The 17,424-nt window shown below is 39.6% G+C and overlaps 1 protein-coding gene across 1 annotated transcript in view; it reads right to left on the bottom strand.

Annotated features, from left to right (window-relative positions):
* Positions 1–10,527: 10,527 nt before the first annotated feature.
* The window catches only part of SLC24A3 (solute carrier family 24 member 3), a 437,684-nt gene continuing 430,787 nt past the window's right edge, over positions 10,528–17,424 (bottom strand). Inside the window, exon 17 of the mRNA XM_006015414.3 lies at positions 10,528–16,109. Coding sequence (XP_006015476.1) covers positions 15,960–16,109 — 150 coding nt within the window. The 3' untranslated portion in view covers positions 10,528–15,959. The remainder of the gene's footprint in view (positions 16,110–17,424) is intronic.

Below are 17,424 nucleotides of genomic sequence, written 5' to 3'. Positions count from 1 at the left end.
GTAAAATCTTCCCTGTAGGAGAGACTTAGGCTAGCTGCTTGGTTTTGAAGTGGTTTCATTGCACCTGCTCTCCCTAGGCTATGTTGGTTTTGTTTATTCCGCACTAATCTCTAGTGATTTCTTGAACCATACAGAAAGTTTGCACCAATTACAGAGCACTGTTTGCTCATGACAGACAAGAGGTTTAAGATGTGCTTCCTTTTCATTGATTGCTAGCTCCACCTCATTTACACCAGCTGGAGGGGAAGAGAGGCAGATGTTAAATTGTTCTGAAGTAGGTTGATTACTAAAGCTACAGTCAAAAAAGAAAGATACTTGTAATTTGGCCTGATTCTTGACTCTTCATGTTTCTACCTTAATGCTGTGGCCACCTGTTAGCAATTTGTTTTGGGAGCTTTCATGAGTGTTGCACTAGAGGCCTTATAGCAATCACACCTTATAGCAATCACACCACACAAATGTTAAGAACTGACATTACAAAGGGCTGCACATGTCCCAGCCAACTAAGGGCTAGCCCAAGAACTGGAATAAAGACCAAAAAAAAAAATCAGCTTACTTAGGAGGAAATTCTTTAAAGTCGGAGCACCTGATAAGACGTGACATGAGAGATAGGTAGTGAGAAGCACTGAGCAGAGGGGTGTGACTGAAATCTTGATTCCTGCCCAGGGCTATAGGGAACTGTATGTTTGCTGGATCCCAACTGAGGTCTGATGTGACTCAGAGACCAAGCTGCTCAGTCCTGCCATAACCAGGGCAGGTCTGGACACGTGCAGAGGCACATATCTAAAATATCCTTAAAGACAAGACCTGAGTTGTTTGCAGAGTTTAGGCAACTCTGGGATAAGGCAGCAGGTGAATGGGGGTTTTCAGAATCATACATTTGGACTTTAGACATCCAGCCTATTGTGTCTAAAATGGGAAAAAGGCAAGATTTTGGTTGGGGAATTGTGTGTGTTTTTGGCAGCGGGGTTAGTGGGCCAACTGCATGGTTGGAGTAAAGACAGACAAGCTTTCGAGTGCATTGCATTCTTTATCAGACATGATAACAATCTGATGAAGAATGCATTGCATTTGAAATCTTCTCTATATTTACTCCAGCAATGCAGTTGATTGACTAAAAAATATCATCCCCACAAAAATCCTTGCCTCTTGCATAATTCTTGGACCATCACAGCTACAACAGCACACTAACACTACTATTTTAAACACCTAATTTCTGGTTTGCATCTGGCTTTATGTTCCTCCTGCTTAATTCCAGAGCTTCATGGCCTGAATATGGACCAGCTTCTGGTCTGAGTATGGATGAGGAGAAATCTAACTTTCTTTTACTTAAAGTCTCTGGAACAGAATTTACACTAGATTCAATTAATCGGATCCCTGGGAAACCCCACATAACAACACAGTCCTCACCATATATTTTTTTTATACCTGAATAAATTACTCTCAACCCACTCACCGGAGACACAAACTGTTCCTCCAAAGGTACCTACAGGTATTTCACTATTCCAGAAGAATAAATGTTTCCTCCTATTGCATTCTACCACAGCCCTTCTGCAGACTGACTTGCAACAACAAAACAGATTGAAGTAAGCCTTGCTATACTAAGGACATCTCCAAAGTTTTGATTCTCAAAATTAGCTTCATAGAGATTGACTTTATTCTAGTGAAACCAATGGCAACATTTTAATAGTCTACACATAGCGTACATTCAGATATAGAGAATTTGTAGCAGCTGCTTTCTACACCATATATAGCTGAATTTCTGGATTCCTAGAGTGTGCAAATTCAAAAATAAAGGAATTGTAAGAATGAGAATTACTAAATGGGGTTATTTCCCCTGCTTGTGCTTCCTTTTTCTTTTTTTTTAAATTCGAAATGTTCAAATTAAAGCAGTGATGTTTGATGTCCTTAGAATAAAGAGTCAGAGAATGAAAAAGCAAGTACTGAGGCACACTTGATATTGTTTGTCTCAAAGTGCCCTAAAGTGGTAAGTTAGTACCAAGAGAGGATACTTTATTGATAAACACTGTATTGTCTTAGTGTAGATGTCTGACACATTATCAAATCAAATGACAAAACATTTAAAGTAATTCAATCTAATAAAAAATTCTGATATTCCTTAGACAATAGTGCTGTGAATTTTGTTTATAGTTATAACACTTTAAAAACACAGAAATACAAGTTTCTAATTTCATAGGTTACCAGCAAACAGAGAAATGCATGCTTTCATTTCTGTTAAATTTCTAACTTACACAGGCAAGTGGAACAGCTATGCATACAAACAGTACTCTACAACAAATTGCAAAACAAATGTACAGAAAGACAGACTTAATAATACTTGTACAAGTATGACAAAATTATTGTAACTTATTTGAAAAGGTAACAAATGTTTTGTCTGTGGCTCCACCATTTTTACATTTTGAAACTGCATTAATAGGAAGCTGTTTTGAATAAAATTTTATTTCTACAAACCATTTAATTGTATTTCTTGCTGGTGAATCCCAGCTGGTATAATTGAACTAAAATGTTGTGTGCCTTGACACTCAGTTTCATCTACATTTTCTCCATTATGGTTAGAAGCATCATAGAGTCTTCAAACTCAGTGAAAACAAGTATCCAGATCACACTATTTGATCCTGAATTGATGAAGGATGATCTGATCAATCTTTTATTGCTCTGCTTCTGGCAGCTTTGAAGCTGTGGCTGCACCATAAAGTAGAAAATGAGTATACACACAATTTAAAGAAATCTATACAACATTATCATCACTGCTTATTTCAGAACAAGCTGTACCAGGGATTGCATTCAGTGGTCTAAAGACTCCAACAGTGTTAGCGAAAGAAAAAACATTTTTTCCGTAAGAGCTCCAGGAAATACATTGCATTAGTCCTTCTCTCTGACAGCACTGTCATTGAGAACTCATTCCTGCCACAGAAGCATATGCTGTCAAGCCAGGGCAATGGGAGAAAAGTCCAGGGGCAGGTTTTCAGTGACACCCACCTCTCAAGAGCATCTTCTCTCAATGGATGCTGTTGGGGAGTTCAGCAAGTCGCTTACAACATGATGCAGTTATTGGGCACGGAGCTCTAATGAAAATCTAACCCAGAAAGCACTGCTGTTCAGTTTTACTGAAATTCACTCTGCAGAGGGCCAGTCCAAAGCCTACGTCACACTCTTTACAGGATGAAGTCCCTCACTCATTGTTAGTATTCTGCAATCACCTGACAGGACTCTTATCCAAGACTTAATTTGGGGCATGTAACAATGTACCCCAGTATTTTCTTTCTGTGTGTACATACTCTTTTGAATCTTTGTGGATACTCTCTAATTGCTTTTATTGTTTCACCATTTTACTGTTGAATTCCAGGATGCACACAATATTGCCAGAGCCAGAAATGTGTCTTTTCTAGTTATTTTCCTGTCTCGTACATTCAACATGGGGATTAGTTATTACAGACACAGGCTAGAGTAAGAGCCTAAGGGTGCTTTCCTTGTTCCCAGAAATAGGCATTGGACTCAATGAAGTTACTCTCATGGGAAGTTAAATACAGTTTTACCTTAACACTTTATTAAATAGCAAGGATTCAAGTCCTTTCTTGTGTAGACAGGAGTACATTAACAAATGTGCGTTCAAGATTTTAGCCACTTATGCAGCTAAGGTAAGAACCAAGTCTGACAGTTGCATGATTTTTGACTCATCTTTCCCTGATAAGAAAATACAGTACTTCTTAATGGGAAAAGAAAACCAGAGCTGGTAAGTGAACTGAAAAAAAAAAGATCAAAGACTTGTTTGCAGACAAATCACAACCTAAATGAAATCCCTGAAAAACTTGCAGGCATTCTAATTACACAAGAACCAGTGTTTCATAATGCATTTTTATTTTTATCTACATTTGCTCACTGCTTGTGATCTATAAATATGTAGTAATCTGTTGTGCCCTCTAAATGTGTCATGCATGTTTCAATTAGAAATCTCTAACAACTAATCTATCCAAAAGCTTTTTCTTGGCTTCCTGTAAGATCTAAACAAATCCAATATTTCTGTTTGAGTTCTTGTTTTACCTAAGAATGTCCAGATTGCATAAGCCAGTTTTGATACACAGAAATGTGTGTTGCACTTGAAGATGTAGACTCACTAGTGAGAGCTACTAGAAAGAAATGTTTTCTTTGAGAACCTGTTAAGGGGTTCAGCTGAATCATGAACACTGCAACAAGTGCAAGTTCACCTTATGCAAGCCAGCTTCACAATCAGCCATTATCCTTTTGATTTGCAGGATTTAATTCCTCCCTAAACATAAAAACACCAACGTTTCTAAGAGTTTGCTCCAGTACAGAATTCTAACTATTTTTCCCCAAAATTCTTTTTGTAAGATGACTCCTGTGTTTGTCTTTGGCTGCTTTACTTGGAGCCCTATTGCAATTCATACTGAGAGCAACAACCTGTGATATACTGCAGTGGAGACTTCCTCTCTGACCTGAGAAAAACAACCCAAGTTGATGGAAACAAGGGTGAGCAGTGGGAGTACTTTAGAGCAGGATTTCAAGGGGCATGTCTTCACCTGCTTTAAATGATCATTACTCCATCAGCAGAGCTCCAGCAACGCATGCCAGTAGCTCCCAAAAGTTCACTACAGGTTACACCTGTTTTCTAATATATTGGTTGTCCAATTTTGCCAGCATCAACTAGAATTCTTTTTATTTTTTAGGAGTTTTTAGAAGGAACTAGGGTGAACCTGGGAAAAGAAGATTCTCTTAAGTATCTGGCGGTTGGGATCTTAGGGCTTGTGAATGCTCAGTTAAAACAATTATATTCACTCTAAAATGAAATATAGTGTCCACTGGTTATTAGAATTTTGCTTAATAGGATCAGCCATATATTAGCATCAAAACCCAAACACCAGAAGGATTACTATATGTATTTTCCATTGCTTAATAGATTCAGCCATTCATTAGCATGAAAATCTGAAGCTGCTCTCTATACATACAGGCTTTTTTTCTTCTGGTGATTAGAATTGAGTCCATCTGTGTGCATATTTACTAAGCAGCTCAGTGGCTCTGCAACCGTCAATGATTATTGAGCATTGTGCATCCATGCTGCTTTTTATTTTCCTTTTTTTAATTTCCTAACACATGAAAATCACAGGTCCTTTGCCCAATGTTTTCTTTGACTGTACAGACAGTCAAAATGCCTGAGGCTGAATCAATTCAGTCTTTGCAGCTTAGTCTAAATTGCACAGACTGAGCCAATAAGCAAATGAACAGACATTCACTTTTGATTCCAGAAATGCAGTCACATGCCTGCAGTGGCCTAGGCCAGAAGCTGGCAGCTGGAGTGGGGGGTGGAGTTAGAGCATGCCTTGCTGTTTCGCTGGAGCAGACAGCTTTGGCCAAGGCTAGCCTGACCACCCTGCAAGGATGGGGATGGAGGAGTTGCGGGGGAGGTACAAAGCATCCTGGATGCTGTGGGACTGTGAGTTAACTTGAATTTGGAGGCGACCTGGAATGGAAGTTCAATAAAGTGATTTAACATAAATCAGTTAAGTCTGATATTACATCCATCCAGGTTTATCTTAAACTAGTTTCAGTCATTTTGAAAGTGGTTTATGTGCACTGAACTTCTGTTGCGTTACAGATCTGAACCAGTTTCCAATCTTTTATACCTGTTTATGTGTAATTTCTGTCCTTAGGCTCTGTTTGTAATAAGCAGTGGACACTGTTGACTGAGAGAGACTGGTGAATGCTCACACATTTACACATTGCTGCTCCCCTAATCAGTATAATGGCCTTGTACAGAGGTTTCTTCCTTACTCACAGCTACCCCAAAAATGTAAGTTACAGGAAGTGGCCTAGCAAACTGATGAAAATCACTGAAAATTAAATGTCTGACTGCTTTTCAGGGAGATTCATATGGATGGTATTAATATGTTTAAGTGGCTCCAACTTTAGGTCCTGATTCAGGAAAGCACATGTAGCTATATTTAATGTTAAGCCTGGGCTTAAATTCCATGGATGTGAATGGGTTTTAAGTCCTCTCCCCAGACAGGTCATTGCTTTCCTGACCCAGGGGTGTAGTTCTTAATGTAAGATAAATAAATAAATAAATGTATAAATATTTCAGTGCACTATTTCCTGATCTCCTTGATCTCTCTATCTCTTTTTAACTACTTTACATTCGGAAAAGAAAACTAAAATTTGAAATAATAATCATTAGAATTAGAAATACTATTGAATTTACAAAGATAAGCTGTTTTAAACGTTTGATATTGTAGATATATGATTGGCATGCAACATTAACATCTGCTTGCTAATACAAACATGGAAACAAATAAAAACTAGTAACCATCTTTTGTACTTACAAATATATGTGTAACTATCTTAAATACTGACATCAGTTACCGTCTAGTCAACAGCCATAATAGGTTTCTTTTCCTACTCACATGGCAGCCAGCTACCACAGGACTTTGTTTTAATGACAGACGGCATACTAGATTAAAGTATATATGTAAATACTGGAATATAAATCTATGTTTATACTTTTAAAAAAATAAGGCCAAAAATCTGTTAAAGAACTTCTAATCATGACTGAATCCCTTAGTGAATATAGTTTAATATGGGATGACCAGGCTTCATGGAGATCAATTACCCACATCAAAACTATAATCACGCAACTGGGTCAGTAATATTCCTTGGGCAGTCATTGTTTTTATCTATAAAACAAAACAAAACAAAACAAAACAGGATCTTGGCTACTTTACTCACAGTAAATAGAATGCATGGAGTATTTATAAATGAATAAGGGATTCCCTTGAAGAGGATCAGATATAAAATATCTGCGTATGTGCAAATTTCACTTTGAAAAGACAGTGATTTCTCTTTGGGAAAACATATTGTGAGAGTATGCCAATGTCCTGTGTACTGATCTGATATATCAAAGGATATGTGCATTCTACAGATAGGCCTTGAGTTACAATCTCATGCTATGACTCTTGAAGCAGGTATCTTAAGCAGAAGATCCACTCCACATTTTCTCCCATCAGTTTACAGAGTCCAAAACTGCATCCCATTTCTGTTAGTCCAATGCATTTACAAACATTCAAAACCAAAGGAAGTCTCTATGTTTAACATATGGATTATGGTAGTCAAATTTTGCATCCTTATAACACAGAGAAACCAGTAATACACCCATCTACAAGCAGAAAACAAGGGGCATTTATACACATGCTCTGGGAGGTGTGGGGGGGCACTTTAATTAAAAGCACTTACAGTGTCATATGTATCAGTGTTCCCGCACTGAAAAATGGTGGTGGGGTGCTTTGAGCTAAAGGTCATCAAACAGGCTTTAGTTTAAAGTGGCCTGCTGTCATTTTTCAGTGCGGGGACGCTGATGCATGTGACACTGGAGACTGCCGGAGTGCATTAATTTCTAGGCTCCAGCAGACTGAGTTAATCGAGTTTGCTCTGATGCGCTGGAATTACAGCGCATCGGAGCAGGCTCCCTGCACATGTATAGGAGCCCAGTGTTCACAGGAGCAACTTCTTTGGCAACAGAATCCACATAGACATACACTTGTAGGGCAATTCAGGGGAATTCTTCCCATCACCTTTCAGACATTGAATAAGTGCCCTGCTGTGGAATGTATTCCCTACTCTTCCTCCCTCCATGTTTTAGTTCTTGTTACTGTTATTACATGCTAAATATATTACAACAGGGAGCTAGATTAATCTCTGGTGCTCTTACACAAGAGATGAAACCCTCCTGGATTATAGACCTCAGTTTGCTGCCTTGGGACTTGTGTTTGGAGTCCATGTCCCAATAAAGATTGTCATAAGTCAATCACAGGCTGTATTTCATATTACACTAAGGAAAACTAGCCTTTCCACAAAAGAAAATGTTCTATACAAGACAAGGGATGAGACCCATACAAAGGCTAGTCATATAAACCTACACTCACCAAATAGTCATTCTAAGAGTAATCCAGCCTATTTTTTAAATGGGCCTACTACTACCTGTGGGTAACTCCTAGGGTCAGATTTGAGTGAACTCTCACCTTATAGCAGTTTGTTCTTGTAAGACTCCTTTCAAAGTTCCATTTTTAATCCTGGCTCAAATGAAAGTCAATGGCAAAGCTCCCACTGACTTCACTGAAGTCAGGGTTTGCTCTTCAGATTTTATATCATTGTTTCTATGCCTACAGATACAGCCACGCACAGAGGGGATGGGGGGTGGGGAGGGAAGGAGAGAACTTTTGCTGTAGTAGCTCAAGGGTCAGAGACCTACATTTTATTTTGTTTTGGGGGTTTTTTTTAAATCTTTTGGTCTTACAGAAGCAAATGGGACTCCCAATACTTTAAAAAAAAAAATCAAACTTGTTTGTCCCCAAGCAAGGCAAAAAAGATTTATTTCATGCCTTTTCATGCATGCACAAGCTACTCAAAATCAAGGGAATAGCAACATGCAAACTTTATGTTACTAGCCAAATCAGCTGAACTATGGGAAAAATCTGTAGAAGGGAATAATATGAGTTCCTGTGACCTTGATCTAAAGCCAATAGAAGTCAACAGGAAATCTTTCTTCATGGGCTTTAGATCAGGCCCAGTTTGCTAAAAAGAGCTACTACTCATTTTAATGTGCTGCCTCATTTATATACTGAAATACATAAAAGTGATGAGCCAAAAAAATGGCAGAAACTACATAGGGAAAATCTACTTTCCTACAGAATCCTACAAAAAGTAAAAATCTTGCTTAGTAGCTGACTTGTAGTGAAAATCTATAAAACCCCTACAAAGCCTTGGAAAGTTACTTCACTATTTTCAATCAAAGGCACATTCGGTAAGGACTCTCCTGCCTGGAGTCATCTACTTATTCATCATTGTAGGACTTTTTTTCCCCAGCACTGCTTGGAACAGGAACATTTTACTGCATCTGCTTAGAGGAACTGTACTATTAGTGTTCATCCATTGCACTGACTGAAATGCTTTAAAAACAGCTGAATTAGATTTACTGAATCTAATTTAGGATGTTTTACAGCAAAACACCTGAATATGTACATATCCTTTAGCCCATGGTTAACCTCCACTGACTTTCATGACACCTAAGCACATGCAGCTGAAACAAAGCTTAAAGTACTTTGGGGAGCTGTGCATGGAACTCTTCCCGCTGATTTTGAAGGGAGCTAGAGCCAGCACAGAGAGAAGTGTAAATGACACTACCTTGTTTCAGCTTGGCTCTCTGGGAGGGCAAGCAGTGCTACTGCAACATCCTTCCCTTGGGCTGATAGGGCAGAGACAGCTGGTAATAGCACCATCGGGAGTTCTGCTGGTAGTGGTTGCTTGGGGGTTATGCCAAATCAGCATTGTCCTAGGTCATGCCCCATCCTTGGCCAATCCCACACATCATCTAGGTTTCCCTGTCTCCTTGTGGGCTCCTGGGTACTGCAACATGATTCCCCAGTGCACTGTCTGCCCCAGAAGCTCTGTGGGTGGAATTAGGTCAATAAGTATTACAATTACACCAGCCTGCATCTTGTCCACAGGGGTGGATCCAGTGGAGGTGCAGTGGTGTAGCTGCACCTTTCAGGTGGTGTGAGGGCTGGGTTCAGGTGGAAACAGCAACAGTAGCAGCAATCAGGGTGAAGAAAGGGCCCAGTTGTACTTATTTTATGTATTATAATTATTGAGTGAAACAGGTAGGGGGCCATGAGTTTGTTTGCCTCGGGCCCTCTAAACGGTTAATCTGTCCCTGGCAGCAGTGGCAACGGGTGCGGTGGAGGTTTCCCCGACCCTGCCCAGTCTCCTGGGAGCAGGCATAGGGAGGGGGAATGCCCCTGCCTATTGCTAATGCCCCATCACTGTTCCCAGCTGAGTCAATGCCCCACACAGCCTGTCTGGAGCAAGCAGGAGTGGCTCTGAAGATGGGACATGCCTCTGAGCAAGGAGGGAAAGGGGAAGGGATTCTTATGTGCTTTGTGAACTTTAAAAAAGTCCCCAGAGGCTCCCACAGTGTGGTCTGGCCCCACTGGTGCAAGGAGAGGGTGGGGAAGAAGCTTGGAGCAGGTATACAGCCACCACCGCTGTATGGGTGGCTGCTTCCCTACTCCCTTTTGCCAAATCCTGGATCTGCCCCTGCTCGTCCAGTGAACAAAGCCTGCTGCCCTTTTCCTCAGCTTCTAGCAAAGCTTATCTAAATCCTGAAACTAAAACACATAAAACTCTGAGAACATTTTTCTTCTCCATAATGATATGGCCAATTAAAAGGAAAGTCACAATCCAGTTTGATTGGGGTCATCTATCTTGTAATACTCTATTGAATAATAAAGTGGTTTGACCATCTTCTAAATCAGGGCTGGGCAGTTATTTCAGGTAGAGGGTTGCTTACTGAGTTTTGGCAAGCTATCAAGGGCTGCATGACGGGCAGCCAGGTTCTGATAAATACTAATTTTCTAAATGTTTTAGGGGCCCTGTGGGCCGGAGAGAATGGGCCTGGCAGGCTGCATCCGGCCCACGGGCCACATTTTGCCCACCCCTGTTCTAAATGTATGTGGACTGGATAGCAGCCATGCCAGACGTGACAGTGCCTTTTTACAGCAATCTTTCTATTTCTTGTATCTGCCTCATGGATGATATTTGGACTGCAATATGCTTTAAATGTGAAGGATAATATGGAAAAGTGCTGAAGTACTGAAACATCAAGACCTGCCATGTTTATATTTTGCCTGATGTTATCAATTTAATATATTTTTCAGATACATTCTCTTATTACCATATGAATACATTTTAATTTAAATACTTTGTGTTAATACTGAGGTTTTCAAAGTTCCATATTTCATTCAATTTCCATTGGACTGATTTATTTGATGGCTTATATTTTTGACCCACAGGCAATATTAATCAGATATTAGGTAAAACTTGGCTTTAGGGGAAATGTTGTCATTTTGCTTAGGAAAAGGAGCTATAGTAAAAAAAAAATGTGTGTGTGTGTGTGTAAAAGAAGCAAAGATACAATACACCTTACAGGTCATTGTACTGTGAAATCTGCATACTGTTCCATAGGATATAATAATAAGGGAGTCTAGGAATATACATTATCTGCTTGCCTTATCACAGGCTTGCTGATTTGAAACCTTGACAGCTAACTTCTACTCTTGGCAAATGGTAACATACTCAGCATTTGAGTAAACTTCTGTGACAACAGCAACTGATGATGCAGGTTCACATCCTTCATATGAATCTCATTTTCACAGTTGGCTATAGAAAAGTCATATTCATTGGTAAAATCTGCCTTGTTGATTTATTTCATTCATTCACTACTCAGTGGAAAAGGAAGTGACTCAGGTTGGATGTTACAGCCAAATGCTACCAGTCATATCGCTTAGTGTGCAAACAAACAAACAAACAGACATTTTTCTTCCATGGTTGCCTTGCTTTGTCTGTCCCCTTAAGGCATGAATTTGGCCGCAGTTGAGATCTCATCTTGGAGACTTAAGAACTTCTTAGTGTCCATCCAGGGAGTCAGCATATCTTGGGTTGATGTGGATACACTTGTGAAGCACGCTCCTTTGGTGCACTTTCTCTCTCTCTCTCTGTGTACATACACACATATACTTTGATATACATACGCTGATGTGTGATCTCATTATTTGTGCCTGGCTGCATTCATAAACATATTTTTGCTAATTTGGTTTGGGTGAAGATGGGTAGAGGAGTTGTATATTTGATATCCTTTTCCATATTTTTAAAAACCTATTCTTAGGATTGACAGTACCTGTTAGGATGTGCTTCAGGAAAGATCTATAGGGTGAAATCTTCGCCCTAGTGAAGTTGGTGGGAGCTTTGTCACTGATTTCAGTAGACCCAAAGTTCTATTGAATAGAACTAAGGTTTCATTTATAGTCTCTGGATGCTGGAGACACTCCTCCTTTATCTTTGTGCCTCACAGTACATCCAATGTGTTCATACAGCTTTCTAAATATGTGCATTAAAAGGCATAATTTCTTCTTTCTGAAGCAAGTGGCTGAGGCCTTGTCTATATTCATACTGGCACCACTTTATCTAAAAGGATGATTTTAAATTGGTTCAGTTACGCTGGTGTAACAGCCTTAGTGGACACTCTCAATTAGAGTTCAACTTGCTTTACATTGATTTACCTTAAGCCAATTCCTGAGGAAACATAGCATCACCAAGATAAGGCAGGTTTAAATCCAATTAAGAGTGTCCATGCAGATTGGCTGAACTGTATCATTCTCTAAACCAATTTAAATTGCTGTTATTTTGAAGATAGACAAGGCCTAACATGATAGCATGCTTGATATGTCTGTATATTTAATTTTAAAAGATTGTGTCTTCAGGAAAGAAAATCAGTAAAAAGAAATACCTGACAGTAGTCGGAAAGTTACAGTTTTTAAAAAAGTATCTAAGTATATTTGATCTTCACTTTAACTTACTAGGAAAAGGCATTAAAAATTTTGTTACTGTTGCTTTACATTAAGGTTGTAATACCAACATTAAATGTGGTGTCCCTAAGCAAAAGTTGCTATCTATTCTGATTTAACATTTAAAAAGCATTGTTTAGCGTTTGCATGCTTAAAAGTAGCACAACTTTTCTGTTTTACAGGCACAAAAATCACAAATCCAACGCATGCAAATGGATCAACTTCAGTGACCCAGCTCAGGATACAAAGTCGAACACAAAGCAACCAAGCAAAACAGAAAACCCTTGTCTCACACTAATGCAAGTCCCTACCCCATGTTAGATATTGTCTGTGTAGGTATATGTATCTACAAAAAGTGCATTAGCTCTAAAAAATGTGGAGAAATCTACTTTGGCAGGGCAAAAGCAATCTTTTTAGCATCTTAGTACCTCATGTCATAACATTTTTGCATCTACCCATTGCCAAGGAACAGCCAACCACATGCCAAATGAAGTTGACTAACATGGGATCAGATATTTGATGACAGCCTAAACAAAGTCAGAGCAAGACAGAACTGCAATGAAATGCTCTCTACTACAGAAAAGGTTCTTTAAAACTCTCTTTGAAAAGTTCATAAACAGTTAGCTAGGATTATTTGGAAGAAAATTTAAAATAAAAGCTGAGAATACTCACTGAATTGGGATGTGCATTGATATGATCTTGTTGATTTATGTCTTAGGGAGATCATCCAGGAGAAGTGACCTCAGCATAAATTTGGCACAGAAAAATGCTTATATTTTTGCCCTGAAGATCTTTCCATGGACTTTAATTAAGCCAAAGAGTTTGAAAGGCTCTCTCTTCTCAAATCAAGTGACACTATATACTTAGCTGGTACATTATTCCAAATCAAGGATGTACGAGGTGATTTGGTTCCAGATCATAAGCACATCTCACTTAAATGGTTGCTGCAAGAAGTGTTCTATCACATCTTGTATGGTGCAACTAAGAGCAGGCCGGTATATCGAAGATACCTCTTTGCTTACACTTGGAACAAGTAACTTGCAGTATATGCTTGCAAAACGCACAGATTTCAAAACAAGGTATTTCAGGTTACACACACAATGCAAAGCTATGATACTACAGTCTTTAATGCACGCCAATAGGAAAAGTTCCTAAAAAAATAGTCATGCAGTTTTTGTGCTGTGGGAAAGATAATGGCTATTTCGTAGAAATAGATCCAACTGGCTCCATTGGAGCAGCCGTATAAATACGGTATTCAAAATAGAAGTAATAATAGGTCCTGCTGTGCAACATATTTTATTTTCAAATATTGTTCCTTCTGTAAGCAAAGAAACATACAGTTTAGGGGCTATGGTATCTTGTTATAAGGTTATAACTGTGTGCTGAAGAGTGAATTTTATTGAAGTGCATTGCATCATGCTAATAATGTTCAATTTAAATAATTTCTTTAGATGTTTTAGTTCTTCTTATTATAACAATTAACAAAAACAACCCTAAGAATGGACAATGGGGATTGCTAGTTCAATGGGATTGTAATATAGTGTTGAATGATGTTCTGACAACAGGCTGCACAGCTAAACAGGTGTGATTACAATTATATTCCTGAAGAAAAAAGGACAATGTGCATGTAAAAACTAACCTCCCTCTTTGCCTTACCCTATAACCACACTATTCCTTGCCTTCACACCTGCTTCCTGCCAGGGACCCACCAGGATGCTTTTTACATAGGATTTTACAGAGCACCTGCTTTTGGCTGGGCTCATCAGATGAACAGGAACAGTGCAATGGCTGTCAATGGTTTTCACTTGTTCCGTATAAGAAGGACAGAAAGTAATGTGCCATGCTGAATAGAGATTGCCAGTTGGAAACCTTTATTTGATACTATTTGCCCAAAGAAAATGAATCTTAAATAATTAAGTGCAGAAGTGTGACTAGTTTTCATTCTGTGAACCACTTTTTTCTGCTATGGTTTAGATTTCTTCTTTGCTTTATGGCTTCTAGCGCACTTCCTAGCAATATTTGCTGTTGGTTGTACCATAGACATACACATTCACCTATCTGGTAATATCTTATTATGTTCATAGTAGAATGTATGCAAGGAAGAGGAAAAACCATACCAAATGGACCAGAAGCAATCAGCATGTAAATAAAACAGCCAGCACTGGTAGGAATCCACAGTTTCAAGGCAGACAAATGTGGTAATGGTGGACATTTCTCATGTGTTGGAATCTGTCTGTATATTAATGTAGCATCATACAAAACCTAGCAGGGATATTAAAACAATGAATGGCTAAACTTTCACAATAACAGATCTGTAAGTGAGTCTGCCTTAAAGATAGCCCATATTTGAACAGTTCCATCTCTCTCTCTCTCTCCTCCTCCTCCTCAGGTAAGAGGTGGAATAAATCCACAATGATTTGATATCAGACAAGCTCAACAGTAAAAAGAAGGAAAAAGAAAAAAGAAAAATATCTGGCCAGGTCCAGTGTATTTTTTAGAGTGGCAAATTATGACTTCAGTAACAATATCTGTGCAAAATATGCCTCTTTCCTTTTACAGAAACCAGTGTCTAGTACTCTTTTAGAAAATTTCTGACATGTGCTTATGTCCCTCTCAAGTTGAGCAAGACATAAAACTACAGAACCCGCTCCCAAAAATACAAGCAGTCAGATGATCTTCTGAAGCATCTGACCTGGCATTTCAACAGGTAGGTAATTAAAACCAGGACCCCCACCTTGATAGCCCTCCTGGGCTGGCAGTCCTAAACTATTGCTTGGAAATCCTATAAGTAACCTAGCAATAAAATTCTTGACATTAATAATGAAAACAGTAGCAGTGTTTACCCTTTGAATCCATGTTCATCTCGCATTCCTCATAACACCTTTAGGAGATTCATCGTTTATGGCAGCAAGTCATTATCTATTGCTTCACCAATCATCCCCTTTAAAATGCAGGAAATCCACTTCTATGCCAAGTACCTTGAATTGAGTTCCCATAATACACTGCACTCGTGACCTTTGGATCGTTACATGAAACCCAGCACTCAGAAGGAGAAGCTGCAAGAGAGGCTTTTGATCTCTGAAAAAAAAATACCCCCAAATTCCCACGATTCTCCTTGAAAAACACCCCGTATACAATGTACCCTCTTCTTCTGTATTCTAGCAATAGTCTTAAGTCATAAATTAGATTAGTCTTCCATCAAATAACTTAAAAAAGAAGGAATTGTAGCAGACCAGTTTTGCCTGGCTCAATGCCAGTTAGCAGCCAGTTCTTTTAGAATCCCAGTCACTGTTCAAAAACTGAGCTTGGAAATCACATGAATGCTGAAAAAAAAAATCTTCACATCGATGCAGGATTTTTCCAGGTTGTGGGGCTGGGGAATGGGAAAACTGAGGCGGGGAGAAGAGTCCTATGAACAGTGAGTAGGATCTACTTCACGACCGTGAGGCGCACCACGTTCTGGAGATGCCAGCCGTGTTTTATATTGCACAGGTAAGAAGGAAGTCCCCCCTCGAAAGTCTGCCACCTGGATCAGTGATCTCTGCACATTGGCAAGTTCACAAACGTGAAAACGTTGAATTCTGTCATGATGGAGAAACAGAGGAAGATGCCATATAGGAAAAGGCACACACACCCCAGCTTCTTATCCAACTTCCATTTGTTCATGTGGACACCAAACACCTATAAGAGACATGGTGATATGCTTAAAGGAAGCGACATGGTAAACAACATTTGACATTGGTGGCAAACACCTTCTCCATCACATAAGCATGTAGCTTACTTTCTGCTTCTGCTGTGTGCTGCTGATGGAAAGTTCTGTTCTCAGCTGAAATGATCATATTATGAGAGATCATAGCACAGAGAGGCAGAACCATGGGAAAATGGGTATAGCTCCATAACAGTCACTCTAACTGTGCTGATTTTCCTTACCTAAGAATCTGGCCAAGCAACCCAATATTTTCAGTCTGGCAGGTTCAATTCCATTTAAGTTGATGAGGTAGGTAGTCTATTTCATTAAATCCCCAAAGACCTCTGCATGCTTTAAAACCAGTCTAATGGCTAGTCAGTGAAAATGTCAATTCAGCAACCGCATGAACCCTTTGGCTGTGTCCAGATGTGCAGGGCCACGTGCTTGCAGTGGCAAAAATAGTAGTGGCACACATTTGTGCTGTAGTGCATGCCCCACATGTGCACTTTGGTGAGGGACAAATTGTCCCACTTCAGGCAAACTGACCTTGCCTGTTTCCTCCTGGCTCCCAGGGTGCTGGAGGAGCTGGGGCACAACTGCAGGAGTGGAGACGCTCTGGCCAGCAGCCAGAGCATCTCCCTTGGGAACCAAGCCTTCATGTGTTGTGGCATACACTCCTGTTCCATGTGCTATGCCACATTTTTTTCCCAGTGCTTTTTTTTTTTTTTTTTTGCTACCAGGATTTTCAGTACATTTTAACATTCTCTGCATGCACCTTGTGGCACCACAAAGAGGTTTGCAGTACCACAAACTGTGTGTGTCTGAATGCAGCTTTTGGGGTCAATGGCTGGTGCAATTCCTACAATTGTGATGGAACACATAGCATTCATCCTTCATCAACTGGCTCCAGGACAGGGAGGGAGGCAACAGAGGGATAGTACCATCTGCCTTATACCCTTCCTGATCCTGTGTTAAGCATGGAAGCATGGGTCACTGACTTCAAGAGCAGTCTTGCCTGCATATTTGTAAACAGGATTAATTCCACTGCATGCTAAATTCCACAGAGCTTTTACAAAGAGCCAAAGCAAATTGCACTAACATTTGTTGTGTTTTATAACAAACCTGTCTCTGCCCAGCAGGGCTTTGGATCCTACTACGCATGAAAGAGTTTGGTTTCATTTCTAGCCTGGAAAAAGACTAATGATTACTAGTGAATTTTCCGTGACCCCTCCCGGTGATAATACATGGTGGATGAGCTATCTTGTATAGGGGAGGACAGCTGCTACTGATAGGGTTTTTGAAAAGGTC

Source organism: Alligator sinensis, unplaced genomic scaffold (assembly GCF_000455745.1).
Source record: "Alligator sinensis unplaced genomic scaffold, ASM45574v1 scaffold140_1, whole genome shotgun sequence".
Taxonomy (NCBI): Eukaryota; Metazoa; Chordata; order Crocodylia; family Alligatoridae; genus Alligator; species Alligator sinensis.
The sequence above is the reverse complement of the archived record's forward strand: the minus strand, read 5'-3'. Positions and strand labels throughout refer to the sequence as shown.